Consider the following 19343-nt stretch of genomic DNA (forward strand, 5'->3'; position numbering starts at 1 on the left):
GAAATTATTCACCCCTTCAAATGCTATGGGAATGTTATGGTGTATTAAAGAGGATATGTAAAATACCAAATCAAACAGACAAAACTCCAACAGACCACATTTTCAACAGTTTTGAACAATCTCAAGCTCAGACCCTGACGGTTCTTCAAGGTCTTGCAAACACATACACTCAAGAGATATAATCTAATCACCAAATGGCACTTTAAACCTATGGTCACAACAACAGAATGTGCTGACGCTGATTCCCCTCCAATGGGATTTTTATTTTTATTATTTATTCTATTTCTATACCGCTTTATAGTTTAAAGAACAAAACTCAAAGCACTTTACAACAAATTAAGACATCAAATAAAACAATCCAGAATAAAACTAATACAAGCTTCAAGAATAATATTTCAGATCTTTCTCTACGTAACATTTTGCTTCCCCCAGTCACCAGTTGCAGAACACGCCTGGCTAATTTCAAAAGACAGTAACATTAAGAAAGCACTCGCTCACCTGGACAAGGACCCTATTTTCCTTCTCATTCTGAACGCATCCCTGAATTATTTTTTCATTTCAATACTGCAAGATCACAAAAATATACTGATATGGTGCACAATATCTCAAATTACAACTAAAACCATCAAAAAATGAAATTAAAGCAAAATACAATAAAGAATCACAAGTACAGAATGGGTCATGTAACAAGACAGAGTAAATGTTCTCCTATGGTGGCTTGCTGAAATAACCAAGTCTTCAGTTGGTGTCCAAAACTCATTATAGACAATGCCAGCTTGATTTCATTAGGTAAAGAGTTTCATAACTGCAGTGTGCCGTCACACTAAGTGCACAATTTCATGCAGAGGACAGTTTGACACTGCTAGAAATGTCTCAGTGACAGATCACCAAGTTCAGAAAGATATATAGTACGGTGGTGCCTCGCAAGACGAAAAGAATCCGTTCCGTGAGTCTCTTCGTCTAGCGGTTTTTTCGTCTTGCGAAGCAAGCCCATTAGCGGATTAGCGCTATTAGCGCTATTAGCGGTTTAGCGGCTATTAAAGGCTTAAGGGATTAGCGGATTAGCTGCTAAAAGGCTATTAGCATCTTAGTGCCTTAGAAAAAGGGGGTGGGGAGCGGAAAAAAAACCCCAGGAATCGCAAGACATTTTCGTCTTGCGAAGCAAGCCCATAGAGAAATTCGTCCTGCGAAGCACCACCAAAACGGAAAACCCTTTCGTCTAGCGCGTTTTCCGTCTTGCGAGGCATTCGTCTTGCGGGGCACCACTGTATAAGGAATAAGGTGATCTTATAAAGTACACTGGCCCCGGGTTATTTAGTTTTATATGAAGTAAGTAATACCTTGAATATAGGTTGCCACTGTACTGGCACACAAAGCGGCTCTCAACAGGTGTTATGTCGTCATTAGCCAACATAACTGGGCTGCAGAATTCTGCACCAGCTGAAGTTTCTACAGTACGCCAACCTTAAGAATAAGCCCCACATAGACCACATTACAATACTGTAGTCTATCCACATTACAGTGCTTGAGCCACTGTAAGCAACCTATCCCAGACAGATGTGAAGCTGGTAAAAGGTACTCCTAGCCACTAAGGTATCCTAAGCCTCAAGTGACACATCTACATCCCAAGTACCCACAAAATGTGTATGTACTTCTCCAGAGTTTGTGCAACCCCACCCAGAACAGGCAACTAGTGCATCTCCCAGACATGGGAACCATGCATCCACAGTGCTTCTGTTTTGCCAAGATTTAAACTCAAGTATTACCCCTCATCTGACCTACCACTGCCTTTCAGGCAGCAGTCCAGAACTAGCACAATATTATAAAGAGCAGAACAGGATATCATCAACACACTGGTGACCCTCTGCCCTAAAACTGCTAATGAACCTGATAAAATTGCTGAGCTAACAATCAAAATCCAAAAGAGAAGATCTTTTTAACATTTCGAGCAGAACACAAGCTTTTCAAGTTCACAGAACACACCATCAAGCAGAATGGAAGAGCAGCTAAATGCAAATATATTTACCCAACAAAAGATAATTACTTTATATATCACTCTGAATCTCATTTACAAGGACTGAAGCAACAACAATCTTCCTAAAATGCCAACCTAACATCAAAACACTGATTTCAGCAGAACACTAGAGGGAACAAGTACATTGAGATACTGAAAGAGCATGTGTCAGTACAAAGTATTGTTTAAACAAAGTCGCTAGATGGCAGTGCAAGTCAGGGTTGTTGTCGTTTTCCTTTTTAACAAAGTTAGCAATAAACTTAGCTCAAAAGTTCTCAATCAATTCATGCAACTCTCTCCAAAGAGGCTACTAGCCAGGACTCATTCTCAGTCTAAGCACATTTGCAAAGTTAACAATCTAGCTACAAATTTCAATCCTTGGTTGCCCATTAACATCAATGACCAAGCATGCTACCAACAGCAGGATGAAAACCTGCATTGGTTCTACCCTTCAGGCACAACAGCTCCAGCAGCACTCAATGCATGCATGCTATGTTAAGATGCATATCTGCCAGCTTCTTACATAACCCCTCCAGTAGGTGTGCTTGCTTCACAAAGCAATGTGCTTCATCAGAATCCTAGCATTCATTGCAACAATACTTTATCAGTGGAAAACTCAAGCTGAAAAGCCCTTGTATCAAAAGTGGTGGAGCAAACCCATAGCTTCCTTTTTAAAGCCAATCTTTGTTTCTTTCAACCGAGACTTGCAAAATGCATTTCCTTCTTCTGCACCACACATAAAGATTTGGGCCCAATCAGCACTATAAATTTAAAGCAGTATCGTCCCACTTTAAAAAGTCATGGTATTTTCCGAAGAACCCTTGGGAAATGTAGTTTGTTACAGGCACTGAGAGCTGCTCAGAGATTCCCTATTCCCCTCACAGAGCTGCAGTGCTCAGAGTTCATTGTTAAATGACTGAGAATTGGGAATAGGGGTGTCCTAACAACTCTCAGCATTCTTAACTAGCTGAAGTTTCCAAGATTCTTTGGGGGAACCACAGCTGTTTAAAGTGGGATAATACTGCTTTAAACGTATAGAGTAGGTGGGGCCTGGATGGCAGTGAGGATGCACAAGATGGCAGATGGGAGAGGGAAGAACAATGGGAGACGGGTACCTGTTTGCCCCTGTAGAAGAGCCTTTGCCTATCAGGTGCCACCCTAAACACTTCATGTATCCTCTGCCGGAGCTCTTCCACCTTGGTGAGCTTGGAAAGGGAGTCCACTCGGTGCGTCTCTTTGCCATCCATGCTGCGCACTTGAATCCACATTGTGGCTGTACCTTTGTCAAGGGACAAGCAAAGGACAAGATTACAAACACAAGGAGGGAAAATGGGGCAAAGCGGGAATAAGAAATGCTACCCCCTCCCTTCAGTCACTCCACAAATTATTAACAGCATTTTTCTTCCCTCTACACTGCATGCATACGGTTATTATTTCATAATATATACACATGCCCAAACAAATTTATTTGCCCATCAACTGTTTTAAAAACTGTGATAACTCTCTAAATGTTGTACTAATACAAGGTTATAAAGTGGGAGGGAGGAAAAAGAAAATATTTTTTAAATGGAAAAAGTTACACAGGACGATTCTACCACCAGAAATTCAGCAGGCAAATTGTTCTCTCATAACTTTTCCTATTTTCACTGTAATTAAAGAAGACCGCCCACACTGGGCCCCCTCTAAATATCATACTGATAAGAACTAAAGATGAAACTGGCCAAAGGCCTTCTAGTTCTTACAATAGGCCAACAAGGTACCCACATGAGTTCTGCTGTGCTCAGGTCCTGCCACTGGGGTACCCGGTTGGCCACAAGTTTCCGCTCATGTTCTCAAGCCCACAACCAGGAGCTGCATTATACTGAACCAGACCATGAAGAACCTAGCTACTGGGTCATGCCAAAAGAACCCATCTGGCCCAACATCCCAGTGTGAAATTTGCCCGGCACGTGTTTTACACCTTCCTGGCCCCTTGATATTGTGCTCCTTAGAAACATCTCCCCTTCGCTTTCCCAGACCCCAGCAACACTTCCAGTCTCTCCCCACGAACCCCCCCCCATGCACACACATACATATATACTAGGCACATCCCCTCATATGCAAACCCAATTACTACCAGCGCCCCCGACCCCTGGGGAAAAATACGATTCTTTCCAAGCCGCCACCACCCCAATCCCACTGCCTGCTAAATTGTGGGGTTTTTTTATTTAATGCTTTTTACTGATTGCTTTTTAACTCAAGGCTCCCAAAGCAGTGAACGCCACTATCTATATACAGTGGTACCTCGGGTTAAGGACTTAATTCGTTCCGGAGGTCTGTTCTTAACCTGAAACTGTTCTTAAGCTGAAGCACCACTTTAGCTAATGGGGCCTCCTGCTGCCGCTGCACCGCCGGAGCATGGTTTCTGTTCTCATCCTGAAGCAAAGTTCTTAACCTGAAGCACTATGTCTGGGTTAGCGGAGTCTGTAACCTGAAGCGTATGTAACCCGAGGTACCACTGTGTATGTGTGTGTGTGTGTGTATATATATATATATATATATAATGTGGTAGGAATTTTACAATACACACACACACACATTATATATACGCACACGCTACACACACACACACATTAACAAATGTAAGAAAATAAAATACATAATAAAAGTATTATTCATAATTATTCATTCTCCTTACCCCTTTCCCACCCCCAGTGCAGCACAGACCCCCCAGTGGGAAAGTACCCCTCCTATAGATTCTGCCCCATGAGCCCCCTCAGAAGTAGGCCATCCACTTTGAGCCCCACCACCACCACCCCCCCCCGCCTCTCCCAGATTTGCCCCCTCCACCCCCCACCGCTGTCGTTCGCCAGAATAAGCAGCACCTCATTGCCACCAGCCCGCCTCAAACCCCCACAGCCTCCCTGCCACCAAAACAAACCACTCGCCCTCTGCTACCCCCTTTGTCTCACTATTTTGTGCGCCCCCCCAAAAAAGCGCACCCCCAACCCAAAAAGCGACCCCCCCGAAAGACCCCCCCCTCCCCACAATTAACGAGCCCTATGCCCTCCTTCATTAAAAAGAGCCCCAGCCCCACAATTACGCACCCCAGCGACAAAATCCCCTCAGAGCCGGTCTTACTCAGCGCGACCTCTCAGACAAACTTGGGCTTCTTTCGCTCCCGCATTTTTTTTCTCCCCCCCTTCCCCAACCGCCCCGCCTCCTGCTCCGGTTTTTTTAATCTCTCTCTCCACCTCCACCACCCATTGGCTGAGTCCCCGGATAGCGGCGGACCGCATTGGCCGCCGCTTGAGGCACCGCCCCTATCCCCGCCCACCCCCACCACAAGCAAGTTCGCCTGCGCCACGTTTCCACTGCGCGAAGTGTGTGTCTCGCTTCCCTTCTCCCTCGCGGACTTGGAAGGCGCGCGCCACAAAAATTGAAAAAAACCGCCCCCGGCGCGAGGGTTGGACGGGAGTTTGAGAGCATCTCTCGCGATATTATGTAAAATAGCAGACCGAGGGAGCAGGGAGGGGGGAGCTTTTTGCTCCTGAGTTCATTTAAAGGGGCAGGCGGAAAAACCCAATATTCATCATCAACAACAACAACGTTACGTTAATTTTTAAAAGCTATTGAGATTATGCAGGGACTTTCTGTAGTAGCACCACGGAAATTGAAATAATTTCAGTTGCCACTCTAAACTCAATTGCATAAACCCCATTTCAGAAATAAATAGCATTTCCTTTGCCTTTATGCTATTTAACTTCGCTTTGATACATTAAAAATGTACCCACACACAAACAAGAATAACGGGAAATAAACTACCTAGGCTGACTTAGTTAATTTCAGTGGGTCTATTGCAAAGAGAATTTACCTGGATGCAAGTCACCCAAAATTAAAAACTGGATACTTATTTATCATTATCAATTAATTCATTAAAATGATGCATCTTCTGGACACGCCTAAAAACAAAAGGCAGCTAAGGCTGCAACTCTGTGATGGCTTATTTGGAAGGAAGACTAATAGTTCCCTTAAGATTTCATTAAGTCCAGCAGGTTTCTTTCTTTTTAAATATTTTTTTTATTAACAATTCTCCCCAAATACAGTAAAATTACAACTGCAGAAGATGCAAATTGAATTAAGCCCAGAAGGTTTCAACTGACAAATGCAATCTCAGGATTGTTGATTACATTAACACTTGTAGTTGGGACAAAGGAAATGAATAGATCTTAGTTCTTATTCAGCTTTTTGCTCCTTTAATGCAGTAAGCCTGAAATTCCCAGAACAAAGACTAAGGCCACATTCACGCCATGGGTTTAAGGCACTATGAGGCTGCTTTGAACAATCATGAGTCGTTAGGAGACCACCTCTTCCTCTTCCAGAGATCTCTGGGAAGAAAGATCAATTGTTAAACCACTCAGGGAATGGGATAACGCCCAGAAACCCTAGCTTAGCGGGAGAGCACCTTCAATGCACGCCTGCTCCTTGAGAGAAAGGCGATGGCAAACCGAGACAGCATCTTAAAAAGCAGAGACATCACCTTGCCAACAAAGGTCCGTATAGTTAAAGCTATGGTTTTCCCAGTAGTGATGTATGGAAGTGAGAGCTGGACCATAAAGAAGGCTGATCGCCGAAGAATGGATGCTTTTGAATTATGGTGCTGGAGGAGACTCTTGAGAGTCCCATGGACTGCAAGAAGATCAAACCGATCCATTCTGAAGGAAATCAGCCCTGAGTGCTCACTGGAAGGACAGATCCTGAAGCTGAGGCTCCAATACTTTGGCCACCTCATGAGAAGGGAAGACTCCCTGGAAAAGACCCTGATGTTGGGAAAGATGGAGGGCACAAGGAGAAGGGGACGACAGAGGATGAGATGGTTGGACAGTGTTCTTGAAGCTACGAACATGAGTCTGACCAAACTGCGGGAGGCAGTGGAAGACAGGAGTGCCTGGCGTGCTCTGGTCCAGGGGGTCACAAAGAGTTGGACACGACTAAACGACTCAACAACAACAACACCTTCAATGCATGCAGAACGTCTCAGGTTTGATCCTTAGAGTCTCCAGGAAAGGCTGGAGGGGGAGAACATAGTAAACCACCTTTGAGCTTCTTTTGAGATGAAGGTGGAATAGGAAGGAGGGAAAGACGGGTTTCTGGGTTTGAGGCATGGATGCCCAGGTACCAAGATGGAGCCTGACGTCTCCACCATCTGGAGGTCCATGCCTTGGGAATCCTTGCATCCTGACTGTTCTCACACATCCTGTAGAACTCTGTCCATTATACAATACAACTTTTGAGCCGTCTAATCCCCAAATGGCAACTAGACATTCAGTTTTGGCGACTGTAATCCTGGTTTAAGGAGCCATTTGGCGCCTAGCGTAGACGTATACGAGAGTTTCTAACACTGGTTTTAGTGTGTTGTCAATCGCTTTGAGGTTTTTTTCCTTTAAAATATTAAGTGTTATAGAAATTAAATGAATAATAATTATAATTATAATAACCACCCTACCAGGGGAATAGCAGCTAGATATTCCGTTGCAGCAATCATAGGTAAAGGGATCCCTGACCATTAGGTCCAGTCGTGACCGACTCTGGGGTTGCACGCTCATCTCGCTTTATTGGCCGATTATAACCCAGGTTTAAAGTGCAATTTGGCAATTAGCATATATATCTGAGTTTCTCACACTGACTAACCACTATGCCACGCTGTTGGCACTACAACTCCCATCATCCACAGCCAGATTGGCCAATAGTTGAGGATGATGGGAGTTGTAGTCCAACATCATCTGGCAACCCAAGGTTGAAGAGCACTGGATTAAAAGATCCAAGGGAGAGATAAACCAATAATGTCCTCATTAATTTGGGTTTACGTAACCTAAACAAAGGGATGGGGGTGGCACTGTGGTCTAAACCACTGAGCCTCTTGGGCTTGCCGATCAGAAGGTTGGCAGTTCGAATCCCCGTGATGGGGTGAACTCCCGTAGCTCGGTCCAAGCTCCTGCCAACCTAGCAGTTCGAAAGCACACCAAAGTGCAAGTAGATAAATAGGTACCACTCGGGCGGGAAGGTAAACTGTGTGTCCGTGCGCTGCTCTGGTTTCGCCCGAAGCGGCTTAGTCATGCTGGCCACATGACCCGGAAAAACTGTCTGCGGACAAATGTTGACTACCTTGGCCAGTAAAGTGAGATGAGCGCTGCAACCCCAGAGTCGTTCACAACTGGACTTAACTGTCAGGGGTCCCTTTACCTTTAACCGTAACAAAATACCCCCCAAGATATTCCTGCAAAGGTCAAAAGCTGGAGCTGTGGAGGAGAACACCCTCTCCACTTCTGGAACAACAAGATCAGCCTCTGCCAACCTCCTGGTTGGACTACAACTCCCATGAGCCCCCAGCCAGCATGGCGGCGAAGGCTGAAGCAGATTTGCAAGCTTGCCGCCTTCATCTTCCAGAAGCTGCTTAATTGCACTTCCTCCTGTTACAGCCTGCAGTAGGAAAACCACAAAGCATCAGTTTGTCTGCAAGCCCCACCAAAGTGCTGCTGTCTATAAATAGGGACAGGCCTGATTGCTCCATGAGCAAAACAAAAAAATAAGCTTTTGATACGGAAGGGGGGGGGGGCATGTCTTCTTCACCTCCTTCTTCGCTACAATATATCCATTTATTTCCAATTGTCAATGACAAAAGGGACTAAAATCTATAAAATTCATAGAAAATCAACGTGCCAATTTGCTCAATTTCTCTAGAACTCCATGACACCTCCCCTGTCCTCCATAATCCCTCAAGCAAGGTGTTAAGACCCTAATCCTGTCAAATCACTCTGCCAAGCCTTTCCTCTGGGCAATGCCAGGTGGCAGACTATGCATACATGGACCATTGTCTTCTCATCACCGGTACTCAGGATGTGCTTATCTGCGCATATCTCCAGCTCTGCATATTCCCCCCTCCCTCCTCCATATCTTAATCCTGTGTAACCCAACCTCTTCTTAATGTATTCATGATGTAATCTGTGTAACCCAACCTCTTCTTAATGTATTCATGATGTAACTGGGATGTATTTTGCACTGTATTCTGGGATATGGAGGAAGTTTCAAAAGTTCATGTCACCCATTTCTCGCTGTTCAATCTCGCCTTGAACCTTATTGCGCAATAAACATGGATCTTCTGCAGTTTGCTCCTCTCTGGCTGAACTCATTTTCCTCCGCAGGGACCCACGGACTTAGTCCGACGAGCTGGGTGGCAGAGCAGCCTCGCACCCAGATTTTGCCGTAACACTTTAGAAATCCCTGTCTCACTTTCCTGCAAAAAGCAACCACACAAGCGGCATTGCTCGCACCATTTCGATGGCAACCTGGGCTGAAAAAGGTTTGGCCTCTTGCCATTCCCTCCAAGGGGCTCCCATTTTATCTTCACAACATCCCTTCCAAGTGGGCCAGGTGTGGGGACCGCTGTCTCCAGAAGTTGGGGTTGAGGATGGGAGTTTGCAGCTTAGCAATGCCCGGAGGACCACAAGCTCCTTGCCCCTGCAGCAAAAGGATTCTAAGATGTTCACCAACTGCAGCTGTGTCCTGAGAAACTCAAGAGCAACCCATGAGTGCAAACAGCCCTTTCCTGCTGTTTCCCCCTCATCCATTGCATGGGGTTGGACTAGATGACCCTTAGTGTCCCTGCCAGCTCAAAAATTCTTTGAATACTCATATTCCTTTCAAAAGCCACCCTCAGCCTGGGGGTATTCAATGGGTTGTATTCAATTATGCCCTGCTCAGAACAGACCCACCAAAAGAAAATAGAGCTAAGTTAACTCCAATGGGTAAGAGCTAGGGCTGAACCAATGGAGGAAAAAAATGAATATTATAATTTTAGAATACTGAACTGTGAAGATACATGGAATGGAAGCGTTTAAGGTCAGTGTGAAAGAGGAGGATTGGTTTGAGAAGATATTGAATGATTTGAGTAGGTTTGGGGCAATTAAAATGTTAAAAGTTAAATAAACCTTGTGGAAGGAGGAGTGTTAAGGTATATACAGTGGTACCTCAGGTTAAGAACTTAATTTGTTCCAGAGGTCCGTACTTAACCTGAAACTGTTCTTAACCTGAAGCACCACTTTAGCTAATGGGGCCTCCTGCTGCCGCCGCGCCGCCAGAGCACAATTTCTGTTCTCATCCTGAAGCAAAGTTCTTAACCCGAGGCACGATTTCTGGGTTAGCAGAGTCTGTAACCTGAAGCGTATGTAACCCGAGGTACCACTGTAGAAGTGTACATATGGTTGATTTGAATATGTTATTATTGAATATTGTACACCCAATGTATCAGCCGGCTGGGGGGTTTCACTGTTTGTGTTTTGGAATGGGTTCTAGTCAGAGTTGGACTGACTCCCACCCCTTAGTTCAGACATAGGCAAACTCCAGCCCTCCAGATGCTTGGGACTACAATTCCCATCATCCCAAGCTAACAGGACCAGTGGTCACGGATGATGGGAATTGTAGTCTCAAACATCTGGAGGGCCAGAGTTTGCTTATGCCTAGGTAAAGGTAAAGGTACCCCTGCCTGTACGGGCCAGTCTTGACAGACTCTAGGGTTGTGCGCCCATCTCACTCATAGAATCATAGAATCATAGAATCATAGAATCATAGAGTTGGAAGAGACCACAAGGGCCATCGAGTCCAACCCCCTGCCAAGCAGGAAACACCATCAGAGCACTCCTGACATATGGTTGTCAAGCCTCTGCTTAAAGACCTCCAAAGAAGGAGACTCCACCACACTCCTTGGCAGCAAATTCCACTGTCGAACAGCTCTTACTGTCAGGAAGTTCTTCCTAATGTTTAGGTGGAATCTTCTTTCTTGTAGTTAAAGTAAAGTGAGATGAGCTCACTTTACAGTTAAATCAAGAGGCCGGGGGCCAGCGCTGTCCGAAGACACTTCCGGGTCACGTGGCCAGCGTGACAAAGCTGCTCTGGCGAACCAGAGCCGCACACGGAACGCCGTTTACCTTCCCGCTAGTAAGCGGTCCCTATTTATCTACTTGCCCCCGGGGGTGCTTTCAAACTGCTAGGTTGGCAGGCACTGGGACCGAACAACGGGAGCGCACCCCGCCGCAGGGATTCGAACCGCCGACCTTTCGATCAGCAAGCCCTAGGCGCTGAGGCTTTAACCCACAGCGCCACCCGCGTCCCTTGCTTATGCCTGCCTTAGTTCAAACCATGCTTTAGGGAGCCTTGTATCAACAGAAGGGGCACATTCCCTCTGGGAAAGCCTACTGCATGCAAGTGGCGGACGGGAGCTAAAGAGGGCAGAGCGCCACAGATGTGAGCCTTGTTTTGTATAGCAGAGAGCACAAAAAAGGCAAGTGGTTTGCACAAGCACACCCCTATGTCTCCCCATCATGGCAAGACAAAAGGCATGATCAGAGCACATCCCAGCCAGACAAAAGGACATGGAACTGCCTGGAAAAGGAGTTGACTTGGGGAAGAGCCAGAAACAGGGACATAGAGGGCTGGCATTCAACCTCCTGGGATCTTGGCCCTAACTCAAAGGCAGGCATAGGCAGACTTCAACTCCCATCATCCCTAGCTAACAGGACCAGTGGTCAGGGATGATGGCGAAGGGCCACAGAAATAGAAATTCCAGCATGCTGTTACAAGACGGGCAAGGCCGTAGCAGGCAGACAAACAAAGAACGAGTAAATTAAGAAGTGTGAACCTTCAAAAGGGGAAACATGGAATGTTAGAGCCTGACTGGATAAGAATGTAAAGTCTCACTCTCTGTTTTTTTGTATAGTCTATCATTTCTTTTCTTTTTTCTTCTTATCTAGTGAATTTTTTTTTTTTTTAGGTGCTTACTTAAATTGTGATGCTGACGAGAGAATAAGGTATAAATGGATTAAGGTAAATAAGTGAGTAGGCAGTGAAAGATGGAAAGAATTTGCTGACCTGATTAATAACCTGGAATACAAAAAAGGAGGTGGGAGGAGGCCGAGGAAATAAGTTATTGAAAAATAGAATTTGCATTTTTTTGAATGTTTTTATTTTTGGCTCTTTTTTCTTTTTGTGTGTGTGTGTGTGTGTGTGTTGGTGGAAGGGGTGGAGGGAGGGTGTGGGTTTTTCTCTGTTCTTTTTTTATGCATACTCGGGTCTTTCCCCCCCCCCTTTTTTCTCTTTTTTTATTTTGTTGTATTTGATTCTATTGTTGTTCTAATTTTTGTGTTTGTGGAAAATTAATAAATATTATTATTAAAAAAAATTAAAAAGTGGGTGCACCCTGACTAGGGTGTGCAGACTGCGAGCTTATCGCTCTGTACCTTTGTCCTGCATATGCATTTCAAATAAATCCTGTTGAATCCTGCATAAGGTTGGTTGCCACTTTGTGTGAATCTGTGCTCCGGGGACCCAATAGCAGATATGGAACAGGTCCATCAATGGGAGTTGCAGTCCCAAAACATCTGGAGGGCCGAGTTTGCCTATGCCTGCCCAAAGGGTTTCCCTAACACAGAAACCAGAAGCGAGGAGGACAGAAGATAGAGCAAGGTGCCTTGGCAGGCATTTGTGCAACTGAAGCTCGACGGCGCATTTTTGGCCCAACACCACACCCCCCCGAAACCTTTGTCTAATGCAGTCCACAAAAGCTTCTCTCTCAACAACAGCACAATCCTGCACATGCCTTTGCAAGAGAAAGCCCCCAGGGAGTTAAATGGGGAAGCAGCATCAAAAGGGACCACAGGAAAAGACAGACCTACCGTCTTTTTTGCTCTATAAGACTCACTTTTCCCCTCCTAAAAAGTAAGGGGAAATGTGTGTGCGTCTTATGGAGCGAATGCAGGCTGCGCAGCTATCCCAGAAGCCAGAACAGCAAGAGGGATTGCTGCTTTCACTGCGCAGCGATCCCTCTTGCTGTTCTGGCTGCTGGGATTCAGAATATTTTTTTTCTTGTTTTCCTCCTCCAAAAACTAGGTGTGTCTTGTGGTCTGGTGCGTCTTATAGAGCGAAAAATACGGTATCTAGCTCTTGGGACCCGAACCTGAAACCTTATGTATGCAAAGCTTATTTTAACTTTCGATTCCTCCTTTTTAAATTCATTATAGCTGATTTTCTCAGCCGCACTGTATTTATTTTCATTTCCTGGAGATATTCTTCATATGGAATTGATTCTGAGTGCAACTCTCCCCATTTAGCCAAAGATATAATATATTAAAAAAAGACAAGCCGCATCCAGCCGGGAACCCATTGAAGCAAATGGACGTAAGTTAGGCAAGCTCATCGACTTCTCAATATACAATCCTTTGCATGCCTAAGCAGAAGGAAATCCAATTGAATTTAATCGCCCTTACTAACCAATGCACCCGTTTTCTTAGGAAAACGTCCCATTTAACCCAATGAAATGTACTTCTCAAAAACTCTGAATTTTTAAGGGGGAGCAAGACTGACTGTTGTGCAAAAGGCTGGCAACAATCATACGCCCAGAAGCCGTTTGTTTCTGCTAAAACAGGCTCCCCCAACCTCAGCCCTCCAGATGTTTTGAAACTGCAAATCCCATAATTCTTGACCACTGGTCCTGCTAGCTAGGGGTGATGGGAGTTGTAGGCCAAAAACATCTGGAGGGCTGAGGTTGAGTAAGCCTGTGTTAGATCTGAGGTGGAGCAAAGCAAACCTTGACCATGTCAATTTCAGTGGGATTTCTAGCAAGCTTTCTTCCAAGGACTCGGGGGGGGGGGGATCCAACTTTAGCCACTCAAGAGTGGATCCGTTCATGGGCGGGGCCAGGATCTATTTGGGAGCGGGGGCAGGCTCTATGTCCGGGAGGGCAAAACTGAGTTATCTGCCACACAATTGGTCAGTGAGTTCTTTTTATATATTTGATTTAAGGGGGGCAGCTGCCCCGCTACCCATGGATCCATTGAAATCAATGGATCTACTCTCAGTGTGGCTAACATTGGCCATTAAAGGTAAAGGTAAAGGGACCCCTGACCATTAGGTCCAGTCGTGGCCGACTCTGGGTTTGCGGCGCTCATCTCGCTTTACTGGTCGAGGGAGCCGGCATACAGCTTCCGGGTCATGTGGCCAGCATGACTAAGCCGCTTCTGGCAAACCAGAGCAGCGCACGGAAATGCCGTTTACCTTCCCGCCGGAGTGGTACCTATTTATCTACTTGCACTTTGACATACTTTCAAACTGCTAGGTTGGCAGGAGCAGGGACAGAGCAACGGGAGCTCACCCCATTGTGGGGATTCGAACCGCCGACCTTCTGATCGGCAAGCCCTAGGCTCTGTGGTTTAACCCACAGCGCCACCCGTGTCCCTTGACCTTGGCCATTACCCCACATTAATAATACTACAGAAACTATGCTACATGGGAGCAAACCCCAGTAAACCTAATTGGGACCTCCTTTCCCGAAGGCATGGGCAAACTTGGCCCTCCAGCTGTTTGGGGACTACAATTCCCATCATCCCTGACCACTGGTCCTGTTAGCTAGGGATGATGGGAGTTGTAGTCCCCAAACAGCTGGAGGGCCAAGTTTGGCCATGCCTGCATGCAGAGGCTTTCGCTCTGCACCACGCCACAGGGATGACGTGGAAGTCCGCACACTAAGTGTTTCCCCCCCCCCTTCCCATTCATTGCAATGAATGCTCCTACTCCAGGGTATGTTTCATGAACGCGTGTGGCCGTTTTTAAAAAATGTGTGGCCAGCCACCCACCGCTGCAGCCCTTGCCCTACAACGATCTGGGAGTTAAGTCCATCTGGCTTAACTGAGAAGACTTGGAAGGGCAGAATATAGACTCTGCTTAAACAACGAACAGTATATTAGGAGTATATTAAAGTTAACAGAAAATTGCAACATATTTTCCCGCTATATTCCCGCTATTGCAGCACCCCCACCCCGCTGGCAGCCGACCCACCCCGCAAACCTCTCCTGCAATGCTAGACAACAGATCGCCTCGAGATCCACCACACGCTCCACTGCTGAAATACAATTGCTTTGCGGATTTCTGCCTTAAAAAGGACACTCACCTGGTTTACTTGTTGATTTTAAAAATAAAACTGCTCGCTCTGTCTCTCAGCTCTGCTTCTTTGCAAATCCGAAGACGGGGAAAGCGCGCCTTTTTTCCTTCCTCCGGTGGAAAAATTAATAAAAAAAATAAAACTATTACTCAATCCGAAATGCTTCCGTTTGATCCAGGTATAGATCTCACGTGGCAATATTATGCATATTATATGATATATATTTTATATGTATATATATATATGTGAGGGTCTATAAAAAAGCTGGAAGCGAAAGGTCACCCGCAACTGGCGCAGCCCGCGCAAAATGCTCCTTTTTTACGCCTCCAGTCTTTAGAGTTTGGCGGGGAAAGTTGCGGTGGGCCGTTCGGAGCCTCCTGATTGGTCGGCGGTGGCGGGAACTGGGAGGAAGTGGGCGTGGCTTCATCCCGGCTCATTTGCCATTCCGGCCTGCCGATCGAAGGGTTGAGCGCGCATGCGCGACGAAGAATAGCTCAGGATTCGACTGATCAAGAGATCACTTGAAACGCTCAGCTTGACTCGATCATCCCAGCTCTGGCAACTGTTTTGCTTTCGCCTCTTGAGGTTGCAAACCCTCTACGCATTTACCTGGGCGTAAGCGGTGTTCAGTTCAATGGCAGTTGCTTTTGAGTAGGGATCTGCAAGAGTTAATTTAGTTTGCAACAATAAATATATCAAATTTGCGTTTTCTGGGACTGTGCAAACACCACCCATTTAAAGCAGAAGTCTTCTCCCAAATAATATTTGAAATCGTATTATTAAGGGTGCTGGGAATTGTAGTTCCGTTCCCGGGATTCTTTGGGGAAGAACTATGTTTAGAATGTGTGGCATGCAAACACATTATTGTTGCAGGAATTTATGTATAGGTTGGGGGGGGGTTGCCCCTCCAGTAGATGCACATGCAGCCCACTACCAAAATCAGCACAATCACTTTTTTGACTTTTGTGATTTGTCCCCACAAAACACTTCGTCACAGTTTCTCCCTATCTATTCAAAGGGCCTCTGTTGCACGATACCAAACATAAGAATTCACTGATAAATGTATCGTAAGTACTGGCTCACTGGAAAAACTTCAGAAATTCATATAGACATGTGAGCTCAGCTACCCAGCAGCCCCTCTGCCTGAGTGATAATCCCTGGCATCCTGATACCTGAGTGCCAGACAGGTAGCCTTTCCAACCTAGCAGTTCAAAAGCACGTCAAAGTGCAAGTAGATAAATAGGTACCGCTCCGGCGGGAAGGTAAACGGCGTTTCCGTGCACTGCTCTGGTTTGCCAGAAGCGGCTTAGTCCTGCTGACCACATGACCCGGAAGCTGGACGCCGGCTCCCTCGACCAGTAAAGCGAGATGAGTGCTGCAACCCCAGAATCATTTGCGACTGGACCTAACAGTCAGGGGTCCATTTACCTTTAACATGGGGATTAAAAGTAAAGGTACCCCTGACCATTAGGTCCAGTCGCGGACGACTCTGGGGTTGCACGCTCATCTCGCTCTATAGGCCGAGGGAGCCGGCATTTGTCTGCAGACAGCTTTCAGGTCATGTGGCCAGCATTTTTTGGAATTTGAAAGCTGGAAAATTCAATGCACCCTAATACAACCACAATGGGAAAATATTTCTAAATATATTGTTTTGTCTAGCATGCCAGCAAAGTTTTTAAATGTTCTGCTTTATGTCAAAAATATAGACTTCAGACTGCCTTGCTACACCCTAATTAAGCATGCTGACTTGCTCAAAAAGGCTAAATCCCATCATTTAATTTGCATAGAGGCCTTTTGGTCTTCCAGTATTATCCTTCCAATGTTATCTTGACTACCATAATCATATCAAAGAGTGAAACTGCTGAAAGAGTCAAACATATCCCAATTGTATTCATTCAGGATTTTGAAGAGAGGCAAAGGCATTACTGAAAGTCTTAAATCTTTTATTATTATTAAATTTACTCAGCAATGCTGATTGTTGTTATCAGCACAATTGCATTTATGAGGAGCCTCTGTGCTGATTTTGTAAAAGTTTAAGCCCTAATTTAATTGTCGTGGACTGTGCTTTTTGCATTCATTGCCAATTAGCATTCTTATCTCCCCCTTCATTCCTGGCAGTTTGTTAACTTTTCATGCATCTGGTGAAACTTTTCATGCATCTTGGGTCCTTTAGCCTGCAAAGGCTTGCATCAGAACACATTTACTTCTTATAACAAAGGCCAGTGTAAAATTAAGTGTTAAAAGCCTGCGCACATCACTACAGGGGTTAATATAATCATCTCAGCAATAACCACCATTTGTCAAATATTTAATTACCACTGATAAATAACAAGTCTCTTAAAAGGCACTGTGAGGCTCTTTGGTTTTCTTTGTTGTCACACTGGAAATACTGGAACAATTTGTTGGACAAAAAAGATAAATAAGATGATGGATTTCTAAAGGTAAAGGTAAAGGGACCCCTGACCATTAGGTCCAGTTGTGGCCGACTCTGGGGTTGCGGCGCTCATCTCGCTTTATTGGCCGAGGGAGCTGGTGTACAGCTTCCGGGTCATGTGACCAGCATGACTAAGCCGCTTCTGGCGAACCAGAGCAGCACACGGAAACGCCGTTTACCTTCCCGCCAGAGCGGTACCTATTTATCTACTTGCACTTTGACGTGCTTTCGAACTGCTAGGTTGGCAGGAGCAGAGACCAAGCAACAGGAGCTCACCCCGTCGCGAGGATTCGAACCTCCAACCTTCTGATCAGCAAGCCCAAGAGGCTCAGTGGTTTAGACCACATTGCCACCCGTGTGGTCTACTGGAGATTTATTATATAGAACTGCGGTGTCCTGAGTATGAGGTTCCTGTCTCATGTCCTGTCACAGAGGAACAAAACCTTAAAATCCCAGAAATGTCACACCCAAGCTATATATTTAAAACACATTTCTACTGTGTTAAGAATCCTGGAAATTATAGTTTACCCCCAGCAACACCACAATCCCAAGCACCTTTAACAGACTTCCCAAGGTTCTTTGCGGGGGAGCTATGCACCTCAGGTGTGCTTCGGAAGCATGGGGTGGAAGTATTTGGCAGGTCAGAAAGGTAGCCCAATGTTGGCATCCATCAATAGACAATGGAGTCCGCCTCTGGGGGTTAAGTCAAACCATTGTGTTCGCCAGGGCCATCTTAAGCATATCCAGGGCTGTGGTGCACAGATCTCTCCAGCGCCCCCCCCCCCCACTGTTTCCCAGAGTTGTCGACCTTTTTTAGGAAAGGTTTGCCAAAGTTGTTGACCGCTTGACCGTTTTTTAGGGAGCGAGCGGACACCATGCTTACACATTATCTCTAGCAAGCCCTTAAAACAAAACAAAATGAATGAAAAGGCAGAAGAAAGTCTAATGGAGTCCTCAATTCCAAAGCAAGACTCATTCAAGACTCCTAAGTTCTTCTAATTCATCCTCATGATTCAAATCACCACATATCAAAAAGTTAAAGCAACCACCAGTTTCTTGTTCTTTAAGTAAATTAATAAAGACACAGACAATGACGTTTCCTGCCAATTTGTGTTTAAGTACAAAGCTGACCTTTTCAAATATTGTGTGTGGGGGGGGTGGAAAGCAGTGACATCCTGAACCTAAAAAGGACCCAAACTTGGGTCACAAAGGCTGCAGGCCTAACTGCACTTACCTGAACGTAATCCCTGCTGAATCTAATAGGGCCTTAAAACCCTGTCCCTCGCCAGAGGTACGTGTTATTCTTTAGTCGTTTAGTCGTGTCCGCCTCTTTGTGACCCCCTGGACCAGAGCACGCCGGGCACACCTGTCTTCCACTGCCTCCCGCAGTTTGGTCAAACTCATGCTGGTCGCTTCAAGAACACTGTCCCACCATCTCGTCCTCTGTCGCCCCCTTCTCCTTGTGCCCTCCATCTTTCCCAGCATCAGGGTCTTTTCCAGGGAGTCTTCTCTTCTCATGAGGTGGCCAAAGTCTTGGAGCCTCAGCTTCAGGATCTGTCCTTCCAGTCAGCACTCAGGGCTGATTTCCTTCAGAATGAAGGAAATCAGTATCTGAAGAAGTGTGCATGCACACAAAAGCTCATACCAATAACAAACTTAGTTGGTCTCTAAGGTGCTACTGTAAGGGGTTTTTTAATTTTGTTTCGACTAGGGAAGACCAACATGGCTACCTACCTGTTCCTTCAGAATGGATAGGTTGGATCTTCTTGCAGTCCATGGGACTCTCAAGAGTCTCCTCCAGCACCATAATTCAAAAGCATCAATTCTTTGGCGATCAGCCTTCTTTATGGTCCAGCTCTCACTGCCATACATCACTACTGGGAAAACCATAGCTTTAACTATATGGACCTTTGTTGGCAAGGTGGTGT

At 45.6% G+C, this 19343-nt stretch overlaps 1 protein-coding gene across 4 annotated transcripts in view; it reads right to left on the bottom strand.

Annotated features, from left to right (window-relative positions):
- UHRF1 (ubiquitin like with PHD and ring finger domains 1) overlaps positions 1 to 15286 on the bottom strand; it is a 38275-nt gene extending 22989 nt beyond the window's left edge. Inside the window, exons 1-2 of one of the 4 annotated variants that reach the window (XM_083421485.1) lie at positions 14987 to 15286; positions 3130 to 3293 (exon numbers count right to left, since the gene is read on the bottom strand). In XM_083421485.1, coding sequence (XP_083277611.1) covers positions 3130 to 3282 — 153 coding nt within the window. In that variant the 5' untranslated portion in view covers positions 3283 to 3293; positions 14987 to 15286. Of the gene's footprint in view, positions 1 to 3129; positions 3294 to 5100; positions 5228 to 5336; positions 5430 to 14986 lie in introns of those variants that run through there. The other 3 variants (XM_083421483.1, XM_083421486.1, XM_083421484.1) reach the window with 3 other exon arrangements.
- Positions 15287 to 19343: the final 4057 nt, after the last annotated feature.

This window comes from Podarcis tiliguerta (assembly GCF_965153285.1).
Source record: "Podarcis tiliguerta genome assembly, chromosome: 18".
In the NCBI taxonomy this organism is placed as follows: domain Eukaryota; kingdom Metazoa; phylum Chordata; class Lepidosauria; order Squamata; family Lacertidae; genus Podarcis; species Podarcis tiliguerta.